This window comes from Oreochromis niloticus, linkage group LG9 (genome assembly GCF_001858045.2).
Source record: "Oreochromis niloticus isolate F11D_XX linkage group LG9, O_niloticus_UMD_NMBU, whole genome shotgun sequence".
Lineage (NCBI taxonomy): Eukaryota > Metazoa > Chordata > Actinopteri > Cichliformes > Cichlidae > Oreochromis > Oreochromis niloticus.
The window spans coordinates 16,773,966-16,786,468 of record NC_031974.2 but is presented as its reverse complement, the minus strand read 5'-3'; the positions used below and the strand labels follow the sequence as shown (position 1 = coordinate 16,786,468).

Sequence of the window (12,503 nt, the reverse complement as noted above, 5' to 3'; positions counted from 1 at the left end):
TATTACTTCCAATTGTCTACATTTAACCACAAGGTGTCGCCCTTTCACTGAAGATGACATCTCCAAAAAAGTTAATGCTGTAATCGATTTGAGAAGATGTGCAGCCCGATGCCAAAGCGCTCCACTAGAGGACAAAACGCATCTCTGAGAGCTCACTATTAAGTGCTGCATGCGCACTATAAGTCTATGAAAATACTGCAGGATTATAGTGATTTGTTAAGACTAACAAAGCTGTAATGTGGACTAGTGGGACTGCAGCGTTTCTTTCTAATGAGCCCCGACTGTCAGTTACTGTCGGATGGAGCAATCTGACCTGAACCAGCAGACGCCGAGAGGCAGACCTGTGGCCAACAAAGACGCTTCTGTTTAATTTGTCTGCGCGTTGGAAGTTATTTGCGGAGGGCAGACCTCGTTAAATTTGACATAGGCTCTCAACATTTCGCAAGCATGCAAAAGGTAGATCAAAGCGCAATATTCTCCCCTTTTTTGTGCATAAGCCATCAAATAGGCCATCACTAAGGCACCCAAAGCCTGGGTTTTTTTGTTGGGTTTTTTTAGCGGGGGGGGGGGGTGAAACAAGCCAATTGATATATCTCTTGACTGAGTCCAGATTATAATTTGGTTGTAAATGTCCAAATAATATGGCCAAAAAGCCCCCCTTCTTCCCACTACTGTGTGGTTCCTCTGGCACTTTTTTTTGAAAAAGACATATAACAACTCCAAGTTTGAAAATGTTCTTTATCTCATTTTATAATAAACATATAAATAATAAATTCTAGACATTTTTTTGACACATCGCCCTGTTATGAAAGTTAACTGGTAGGTCTGCCTATATATAGTCTATTCAAACTGTGCATCAGCCTGCAGTTCATTTCTATAAAACTATTTCCCTATTACAAAATATGAAAAGAAAAATAAGATTTTAGTACATTTACAGGAGTTACTTATTAATTTATTTAACGAAACGGTTTCAGTACTACTTTAACTGTTACTGAATTGTCAGAATCTGCATTTGATATTATTTTTTCTCAAAAGAAAACAGAAAAGAAACACATACACATAAAAAAAAAGCAGAGAATGCAGACATGGGGCAGAATATCTGTCCCTCTCCGACAACTGAAACGAACAGTTTACAAAATAATAAAATTCTTAATAAACCAAGCAGTACAAGATTTTCCAACACTTTCCCAGCTACTGTATTTAAATTAAAATATATTTTCATATCTTACACTATTTCAAATAACGAAATGTGATTCGGTAGCGATCTGTCAAAATCTAATTTACAATTCTGTGTATAAAAATATAATTTATGGAACCCCGCGAAGGTATTTTTTTCCTCTCTCCCCAAAATATAACAGTCAGCTGCTATACATATATATATATATATATGTATGTATATGTATATATATATATATATGAAACTTACAGCCTGTCAAAGTCAGCTCCGTTTTACATGATCTTCTTTCTGTTTGCGATTTTTTTTCCCATTTTTCAATTTTTTTCTTCATTTTTCTTTCTTTTTTTGCATTTGATATTTACAAAAATAGATTATGCACAATTTGCTGCTCACACAGTTTCAGAATCCATTTATGTGACAGCAGCAGAGTTCACATGAGAATAAATTATTCAAAGAGAAACTTTTTAAGGCTCCATTCATTCTTTGAAAGGGGGACACATCATGGAAAAGTCACTGAAATAAATATCCCAACTCCGCTGTGGCCTTTGTCATGTCACGTCTGTCTGTCAGTTCGCTTTTTTTCTTTCTCTTTCTCTCTTTTTAATTATTATTATTATTTTTATTTTTAATCTACTGTATAGTTCGTGTGTCCTACATTTAAAGTCTCGTTCTGCTCCTGTTGCAGCTGTTTCAACTTGGGTATACCGACATTCCAAGTGGATGGATCGAGTGGCTGTCCAAGAGCCATGTCCCTAATTGATAAAGGATTTTGGAGTACCAGTGCACTCCTTCGTTTTGTGCACTGCTTGGAGGCTGGGAGCTAAATAGGAACGAGGACACCCAGTGGGCGAGCCTGACGGGTGCCAGGGCCCAGTGTGCCAAGTCGTGGTCTTCGATCACTGCGTAACAGGACGCAAGGACCTGGTCCACCACGATGGTCCCCTGCGCGGTCACGGGCGCAAAGGAACCCTCGTGACTTTGCGTGTAAATCCGTTTGACGGTCACAGGCTCCAGTCGACTTCGCTCTGCGTCAAAGACGAACACTTTCTGTCCAGGCTGGACTTGACTGGCGAAAATCGCAGACATCCGCTTCTCCGTCTCGCTGGAGCTGTTGGGGCTGACGAAGAGGAGGTGCGCGGCGGTGAGGGTTATTTTCTGGCCCGAGTCGGTTTCGATCACATAGAAGATCCTCCTCAGCGTCGAATCTCGGTCTATAAACATGATGAAGTCGGTGTAAATTACATTTCCGTCGTCATCTGCTGTCATGACCCTGTCGCCGCTTCTGAGATCTTTGACGGCTTTCTTGGTGCCATCCTGAAGGGTGACCGTGGAGGATCCGGGGAAGCAGCCGCCTGACTTTGCTGCCACTGAATTTTCTGTTAGAAGAAACAAGAAAAACATTAAGTCGTTTTTCTCACTGCATGATTTTTATTAATAATTCTTAACGCGTGCAAACAAACATCACGTGCGCTTTAAACATTCCAGCCCAGAACTCATTCAAAGGCCCATTCATAATAATTTAAATTGATTGAAAAATCCACCTTTATTTGTATTTTTTCCGCCTCTACACAACACGGTGGGCCATATGCATTTTGCATAATGATGTCTGTCGGCTCCTTGATGCCAGATGCGTATTAGCTTAGCCCACGTTGTCTGAGACGGGAAAACTGAAAGCCCTGGCTCATCTATTCTTAATTAAAAAACCCAATGAAGAGCAGGCATTGTTATTCTAAATCAACTTGTGGATCGAGCTACTCTCCGTAAAGAACACTTACGCCTTTCCCAGCTACTCTTCCCATATTTACTCAGGTGCAGAAACCTCTATGTGACAATTCACACAAATAGGCGACTCACAACTACTATTTACCCAGTGGAGCCACTTTTCCAAGCCTCTCGAGTTGTAGATTTGAATTTAAATGAGGGCCCGGACTCTTAAATGCTTTCTGTTGTGCAACATCAATGTCCCCCCTCTCCCTGTCTACCACCTCTCCCTGCTTTGTTGTCAGTCTTGATGACAATAATTTTGGCCTTGGTGGAACTCTTCACATACCAGTCTCTAGGATCACACTGTCCTGCACAGAGGGAGAAAAAAAGGGTTTCCTACTCAGAATTTGGGGCTTTTAATCTTCTTTTAAGATTCCCGAGCATGAAATAAGGTGACAACTGAAAACCAGATTTACCCCAAACCAATTCAACATTGTTCAGCCAAATCCTTTTGGTAAAGTCGCATGACCTCCAATGACACGTCGGCCTAGCTCATACTGTGATCTCAAAACGTGTGTGCTGAATGATAAGTAAGGGATTTATAAATTTTTAAAAAAAGAAGAAAAAGCACCATGGTTCATCAGTCAAAGTGGAGAAATATTTTCTGGGCGTCATAGGTGTCCAGTAGTGAAGGCCTAGGTAGATTATGAGCCTCGATAAACCCCCCAAAACAACCAAACAAACAAACAAACAAGGAATCAGACAGAAATGAACGCACTGAAGAGAAAATTCTTATGATTTTCTCACATATAATTAAAAACGGTTACCAAATTCACCTTGCAGTACTTATTTTTATCAGAGAGAGAGAAAAATGTGCTATTTCTAGGTCACGCCGAGCAGCCTCGTTAGATTATGGTAGCGGTTCCCACCAGGAGACAGTGTGGGGCGGTGTAAGATCAAGAAATAAGCTGCAACGAGAAACGCTTATAACGTCTTTAACCGGGAAATGCCTATACATCACTGAGAGAAATTACTATTTACAGTTTCATAAAAACTATCCAGTTAAAACACATTTAAAGATCTGAAACATCTGGCCTCTAGACTTAAATGACCCCTCAAACACTATGATTCTGTGATTAATCACTGAAATCATTGAATTGATCAGTGGTCACACTTGTCCACAATAACCATCAGATCAGTAAGCCCATGATACATATTATTGCGACTCTATTTTACTTTCCCATCACAACCAGCTGATACAATCTAGTCTTGGGTGAAACTTTTCCAGAAGATAAAACAGGACTGCTGCTTCCCTGAGCTGCACCTGTTGTTACAAACGATTGCAATCACGCCTGATGGGAAATGCGCGCCGTTATCCTACAGCCATGGCAGCATGGCAGATTATCAGCGCAATAGCTCTGTTTGTTCTGTTTTTCTTTTTACTTTGGAGCCATACCTGCTTTCACGGAGCAGTGGATGTGGGCCTTGGATTCATAGTAGACCCAGTCAAATCCGGCTTCCACCGCCAGCCTGGACAGAGTGCCGTATTTGCTCTTGTCTCTGTCTGAAGTGGTGATGTCCACGGCTCTGCCCTCGTAGTGAAGGGAGTCTTCTAAATGGTGTCCGTCCTCATCCCAGCCCTCGGTGACCCGCAGCTTCACTCCGGGCCACTGGTTCATCACGGAGATGGCTAGTGAGTTCAGCTTGTCTTTACATCTCTGTGGGAACAAGAAATGAATCCATGCATCACCGGAACTGCCAGAAACAGCACCACAGTGCGCAAATATCAGCTTTTATGAAGTGAAAATCACTCAAATCACGCGTTGCACTGACACAGCTTAGCTGATGAGAGAAATAGGGGCTGATAAGCGGTCAGAGAAATAATATATTAGATCACCTAATCAGTCTTCCGACAGATTTATTACATTTCAGCAATTACCCTTTGTGCCAGAAGAACTGTGTGCTTTATCATCATTTCCACCTCAGATTCCTCATCTTTGGTTCATTTTCTGCGAAGAACATATAAAGCATCACACTGTAGCCCCCACAGTCATGTGGTCATAGAACTGTGGACGTGATAGTGTCCCTTCACTCTCTCCTCCTCGTCCTGCATGACTTGCTGTTGCTGTGCGCGCTTGTTTTTTCTTTCTTTCTGTCTGTCTGCTCCTGCTATTTCCGCACAAAGTTCCAACTTTGTTAAACCTGCACCTGTCTGCTCCCTCATCCCTGCACATTATACCCATTGCCCCAACTACAAATCGAGGAGGAGCACAACTAATAAACAGCTTTGCTAGGGAGGCTCCTTATCGATCAATATCCATGATTTTAGACGAGAAAGAGAGGATTTGGAACACGATGAGATTTCAGTACATGAGGACTTTTGCCTTTATTGGGAGGACAGTGCAGACAGGAGGGTGAAGAGAAGCTCATCAGCAGACAGCAAGGTGGAGAAAAAGTGAAACTAAATGGCCTTCTCGTCCAACGAATGAAGCACCCCACGTGTCTGCCAACGTGGTCCAGCCAGGACCAACACACGTGGCCCTGGCTGGACTTTTCATCACCGATCAGGAGACATTCCCCGATCTATTCTAGATCCAGTAGCAACAAAAAGAAGAGGTGGAATGTTTGTGGGCAAGAAACACATGTGCACACACAGCAAAAGTGCCCCCCATGTGTTGTGTAGACGTTAATGCAAACAGGCTATTTGTTTAACGAGGTGAGTTACATAGCCTCATATGATTCACAACGTTTTTATATTTAGATATTTATTATATTTTCTCACAAAAACGAGCAGCGCTTTAGTTCATAAATACGCTCTGACGGAGGTAAATTCCACATATTGACCATATGTGTGGATCTTATTGCTTAGAACTGAGAAAAGTAAACATCTATTAAACCAGATCCGCCAATGTTGCCCGAGCAACAAAAGCATGAACACCACACAAGGGTTAATATCAATTAAAGATTAAAACTGGACCAACTGAGGCCTCTCGCACAACTCCATCCCCCCACCCACCTGACTCCCCTGTTTCCTCCCAGCTGAGGTGAAACACTGGAGCTGAACTGCGTCTCTGATCCTGAGCTTGCATTTCTCAGTGTTAGCAGCAGCGTCAGAGGGCACATCTCGGGTAAGAAAGCTGCTAATGAAATATTGATAAGGCACTGCATTCGCTTCACTGGCCTATAACATATGGGTCTTTGGTCTTGGAGAGGTGCGAGCAGCGACCCTTTTCTATCCAGAAGTGTTGCATTAAAAACAACATTAATACAGTATGAATTCACGAGTCTGCATTAGGCGATGAATGAGGGAGTCTTTTGTCGGTTGCTTGTTTTCTTTAAATTAATAATTGATGTGCAGATGATATGAAGATGATCTTCAAGAGCAGCTGCCTCCTTAAAATATCTGGAGTTGGTTGAACCCTAAGCTCTCCGCGCTCTAAATGAAGATGCTTGGCCTTCTCCAAGACAACTATTCTGGACGCCGAACCAATATGTCAAATAAAACATCACAAAGAGTCTTTTCAGTCCAGCGGCGGAGGGAAACTTTCATTACTCTTCTCCTGCAAAGTCTTGGAAACGTGACATGCCTTCTTAAGTCGAGGTGTTTTGGCTGCTGACTAACAGACTTGTGAAATATCCGAGGATTGCACTGGGGGCAAAGAAGAGCCCACTGCCCCCCCCCACCCCACGGTTGGGACAGTCTGAGGTCTTCAATCGGGGGTTGTTCACATAAATCTACCCGCTCGCATAACAGAAAACAAAGTCATATATATCAGTCGCTGTTTTATGAGGATATCACACTTGTAGAATGTGTTGAATTAAAAAAAACCAAACCTCTCCTTAAAAAACCCTTCTGCATACTGAGAGAGATTTTCGGAGTCAAGAGCCGTAAAGCTTAACCTATTTATTAATTCATTAGGTCGTGTGCCGCAAATCAAGCCAAATTCTGCTCAGCCACCATGAAGCCCAGCAGGGCGCCTTGGACCGGCGCTTTGTGCTCGGGGTAAAGTTGTTCAACAGCCTGCCTCTTAATCTTTTCACAAATGATTTGGTTAGAGGAAACACTTATCAGCTACCTGTCAGTGCAAACAAGCCGCCAGCTCATCTCGTTTCCAACTCGTTTGCACTGCAGGCTCTTAACACTGTTACGCTTAGAAAAATAGATGAAAACGCCGTTTAGTCTGGCACTGGATCTAACGTAAAAAAGTAACCCATGACATTGTGGCTTACAGTTTCACTTGTTTAAAGAGGGCAAATCAAAGTTGTTGTTGTTTAATTTTAAGTCATTTTATTGCCTTAAAAATTCCTTTGGAGTCTTATTTTGTCCCACTTTTATGCGTAGAATGTCACTTAACACAAGTTGAATTCACGAGGGTCAGAGACAGGTGAGCATAAGTCTAAAAGCCGTAGAATAGCGGGCGAAAGTGATGCTGCTAATCAAGTCAGGCCCCGTCACTTCGTGTATCAATTCGTAAATGTCTCTAAAGCCTATTTGTTGGCAGCTCTCTGGGAGTGCGCTGTGTCAAACTAGTTAGAAGTGCTTGTTCAAGCGCTTCTTCCAGTATATAATCTTGGCAAGACCGCACTGAACTGATTGACTGATTAATTCATTTATTGCACATATCTAACGGGGCTACTCTAGACACGTGTCTTGTTTCATTTATGAATACAACACCTATTTTCTAAACCGCGAGATAACGAGAGAAGTTCAAGGCATTCATGCGTAAAACTCCGTGCGTAAAAACCCTCTGGATTCATGCATAAAGCCTTGGCACGGCGTAAATCCCCATGTGATAATGCTTATGTTGCTTGCAGCTACACTTACTCTCCTTTGGGTGCACATGCTTCAATCTGGTGGCTTTACAGTGTCATATATAAAAAGGATAATCACACCTGTTTTAACTTACTGTGGCCTCCCGCTGACCAAAGGTTCTAAGTTCAAACTGTGTGTTTTCACACTTAGAGTCGGTCGCCGTGTTTTCTGTAAACAGTCAAGTGGGAAATGGATCACGAACAAACCCAAATAAATCCGACAAACAAAAAGAAACCCCCAACAGGCCACGCTGCACAAGCGTATGGTGCCACATGTAATCACAATTTATCAGATCTTCCACCTCCCACCTTTGTTCGTTTTGATGCTGACCTGCAAAAGCAAATCCTTATAGGCATGCGGGTCTTTTCACTCAGAGTAAAAGCTTGGATTAAGACAGGTGCTTCTTTAGTTCAGAGATTCTCGAAATAATGGTTAAATTAAACTATGTTCCTGCTAGAGACCTGGAAACCCCCCCCCCACCCCACCCCCGGAGAATCCGTTTAGGTCTCTAACCCCCCGCCTTGGTAATCACATCCTCAGACTACTGTAATTTCACGATCCCTGCGTATGAGAACCTATAGGTGTATAGCAGAGGAGATGTGGGGAGGGCTGAGCGACGCACGCACTGTGAATATTTTATTGGAGCTCGCCCTCATGCGTGGTGCTAGGCACGGGTTCAGGGACACCGGCGCGCGCCTGGCTTCATCACCACCAGCAGCACCACCATCACCATCTTCATTTTATTATTACTGAGCCAATATCACCCAAGAGCTTTTTAATAATTCACCAGCATCTAAGTGCTAAAAGTCATGCTGAAGAGACGCGACATCCTGCAGCCTGGAGAGAAATCAAGGCATGTCTCCGATGTATGTGAGCCTCTTCTTAGCTGCACTGAACCGGGTATAAGGTTTTAAACTGACTGGCTGCAAGAGGATGAGATATTTAAAACAGACGCCATCCTTCGTGCAGGTGTATTGTAAAACACACCAGCACTCCTGTGCGCCTTGCTCGTGTAATTGGCCGAGTCCCACCCATTTACCAAGGCCTGGACACTCTCAAAGAAATGTCAGTTTTCATGCACAGATGCACGCCACGCGAAAGGCTAAATTACAGAAGGCTGTGCAAGGAAACGTCTGAATGAGCTACGCCATGCCTCAGTAAGCCCGGCTGTTTAACGCGATGCGCATCCCCAGGGCTGGGGTAAAGAAAAGGCGCTTAAACAAGCCGCAACGTAAAGCCGAAATAGGCAGAAAACACAGAAAGTCTGCATGAAATCTAACATGGACGTGCCCCTGTAAGGCAACAAAACGAGCCTCCCATAGATACAAATATAGATATGAGGAGAGGGGCACATTAATATTTTAAATACACTGTCACAATCATGAAAGCCGAGTGTCCTGACTGTCCGCCTGCACATCACTTATCCAGCTGGATTTCTATATTCGCTTCAAGCCTGCAGCCTTTGAAAACTCCCATGCTGGTGTATAAAGCGCATCTGCCTTTGCAGTGAAGTTAAAAGGCTCAGTGTGAAGAGTTCAGCAGCGGGTAAAACAGACTTCACTTAAGGTGCGCAATCAGTCTGACAAGGAGGTTGTTGCAGTACGCAGTGATGGTGCGTTAGGAAATGGACAGTGGGGGCAAAAAAATAAAAATCACAATAAAATTAAAAGAAAAGGTTATTCCGTCTCCTTACCTGAGTCATTAGCCTGTCAGCACCGGTGTTCTCCTCATCCTTGAATATGATGTCTGTGTTATAATTGGGAGTCAGTTCTTTAAATCGCTCGGAGTTTCTTGTGATCTTGCCTTCGTATTTGCCGCTTGCCCCGAGGGTCTTCTCCGCGACGTTGGGGATGAACTGCTTGTACGCAAGAGGTGTCAGCTTCTTCGGATGTCTTCTTCTGCCGTACCCCCTGCCCGGTCCGCATCCCATCCCAGAGGATACCAAGGACAAGCAGATGAGACCGACCAACGCGATTTTGGTCCAGAGCAGCATTTTTTTTTTTTTTAATTTTTTTTGTCCTTTAAGATCTCAAACGGGTCACCGCTGCTATCTCTACAGTCTGCCTCTCCCGGCTCTCGCAGTGTCCTTGTCTCCTCTTCTACTTCGCCTTAGCTTGGTCTCTGTGTGGCAGGTGCGGAAATGAACGCCTCGGATAAATGGTAATAACGGGGCAAATCGAAGGAGGGTTTAAAAAAAAGTAGTGAGGGAATTAAAAGCCACGGGATCTCTAGTCGAGCTGCTGCCGCTTGTGTGTGTGCCTACCGCTTTTACTGCTTTGTATTATAGCACCGATCTATAGGGGAGGGACTTCATTGGCGTCGACTACCCCTCCTGATGTTATCCCACAAAAATCTTAAAAGATTTCTTCCACCTGAGGGTTAGCCTCTGTTTCGAGGAGGAGGGGCTGCTCCATGGGAAAACATCAATTATAAACTGTCTTTTTTCCACCCTCCCGTTTTCCAGTGTTTCACAGTAAGTGAAGCACAGACAGGGGAGGCTGAACAGTGGTTCTCAAATCTGTAGCAGTGTAGTTTGGTGAATTGATTTGTGTGGGACAACTTTGAGCGCAGAATGCGTTTCCCAGGAGAATAAAACTGCTCATGGACGTGCAGTGCGCAAAGACTGCATGAGTTGGCTGTGACACCCCATATCCACCAGAATAGTATGGAATAGTTTGCTTACAGTGCAGTGAGATATGAGATTTCATTAGATTAGATTAGATTGAAATTTGCCTCTAACTTCGCGTCCCTTTAAACAACAACAGCGTGCCAACGTGAATGTACGCTGTAAGGCACTACTTAACTTATTGGTGGTTCAAAGGCACAATAAAACTGAGAAAACTTGTACTGTAATGTACTTTTTGGACTAATATTATGGCGATTTCACCAGATCTAAAAAGCAAAAGTTGGAGTAACATCAGTGCCTTCTGCGCGCTCTTGTTTCCTACTTTAGTTTATGCGTAAAAATGCATTTTATTCTCCAAAATATCATTCCATGTGACCATTTTTCCACACATTCATCATATTTTCACGCAGGTTTCTGGAACTCAGATTCAGAAAATGAAGCAGAGTCCTTAAAAATGAGGGTGGGAACGGGACAGACTTACAGCACAATAGTAGACGAGGCTTTAGAAAGCGTTTTAAAAAAAAGATAACCAAAAGCCACTTTTTATGGGGAAGAACCTATTTAGTGCGTAAAATATACTGATAGTGGGTAGCAACAATATTCACTCCTACACAGTCAAAACCTACTTTACTGACAGATTCATAGTATTGAAAAACTAACTTTCCGAAAGGAAAGAAATTATGACTTTTCTCGAGTATTAAAATAGATTTTATTTCAATCACCAACTCAACATTCTCATAGTCTCATTCCTATAATTAAAGGCCAATGAAGAAATATTTTACTGTTGTTGATTAAGGCTGTATGGTACCATGAGACACCACTGTATTCAAATTCAAGGTCCAGACAAAACAGATATCTAAAATATTTCAGGGAGGAAAATTATTTGTGTGATAACAACGAGTAATTACAGGAAGACGGGCTGTTCTGAGGCAACTTTGGCTCTCATCACACAGACACTGTGGCACAGGTGCTCTGAAGTGAGGACAGATACGCCAGTCTTTGGTGTGGCTTCTCTCTCATTAGACCTCACTCTGGCTGACCTCCAGTCTGGTGTTGTTTAGTCAGTGCCAGGCTTGTGGCAAAGCAGCTAGGGCAGGTGAGACCAACTGCTGCTCACTGAGACCACGATCATCAGCTCTTAGCCAAAAGACGGTTGGCACACTGCTGTATAACCCAGAGACTCCGCTACCAGCTTTCAGTCTGCAAATCACTACCGTCACTCTGTTTTTGCCGCATATGATTGAGATTCTTAAGATGTCTTCCTTAGTCACATTTCAGCGCCGACGTCTGCAGATGTATTCAAACACAAAGCTGACAGCACTTGTGGTGCCCTGAGGGACACCAGAGGCACTGTTTAGCCCCAGGTCAGGTGTCACAGCTCTGGGATAAAACCTGGCATGCCACACAAATGCCTCAAACCCACAGGGAGGTGAAGCAGAGGTAGAAAGAGTCCTCAGAGGTCTCAGTCCTCCTGAAAAAGAGTAATAATACTTATATTAATGCTCACACTAACACAATTATTAAAGCAACAACTTATAAACTAACAAAAGAAAGAAAAGATGCTGAATGAAAATGAATTATGCTTTCTAAAAACCAAGGTTTGCTGGTGGGATTGAACTTGAGTTTCTACCGCAGAGGAAACCAAGCATCTCTCAGTCAGACCTGGGGCAAATAGTATTTGCAAACATTACACTTCATTGTTTGGTTTTGGCCTAATTCGGTGCCAGATGGGTGGAGTTTGCAACTAAAAGCAAAGTAAATCACTGCACACAGTTTAGACAATTAAAGTATCTGCATCTATTTGGCGTGTGAACTTTTATTTGAGCATTTGCCTTGATCAGACGTCTTAAAACAAACACCTTCTAAGATCCCAGATTTGTGCCATTATGTCACACTATGTTACTCTTTTATTTACAGTGGATTTGCATATGAGGGTGATGCAGAAAAGCGAAGGCTAGCTCTCTGAAATAATTCTGGAGGGATTGAGGGCATTACACAATTATTAAGAAGCCTGTTGCATGTGATGGCTAATCCAGTATGAGGCGTGAAAAACGGCCAATGAGTCATCAGTTTCTGGCTCATGGTGTGTCCCATCTAACACTTTACCCTCCAAAATGTGCAGACGCACATATGGAACCCTCTACCTGATCCATCGCATCGTCCTCATCTGCTGCGCTGCGCTG

General features: G+C 43.1%; 1 protein-coding gene across 1 annotated transcript; it reads right to left on the bottom strand.

Moving 5' to 3' along the window:
- Nucleotides 1-718: 718 nt before the first annotated feature.
- shha (sonic hedgehog signaling molecule a) lies at nucleotides 719-10,051 on the bottom strand. The gene is made up of 3 exons (XM_003439222.5): nucleotides 9,388-10,051; nucleotides 4,338-4,599; nucleotides 719-2,553 (listed from the first exon to the last, which is right to left on the bottom strand). The coding sequence occupies exons 1-3, from the start codon at nucleotides 9,685-9,687 to the stop codon at nucleotides 1,868-1,870; spliced, it is 1,248 nt and encodes a 415-aa protein (XP_003439270.1). The 5' UTR covers nucleotides 9,688-10,051; the 3' UTR covers nucleotides 719-1,867.
- Nucleotides 10,052-12,503: the final 2,452 nt, after the last annotated feature.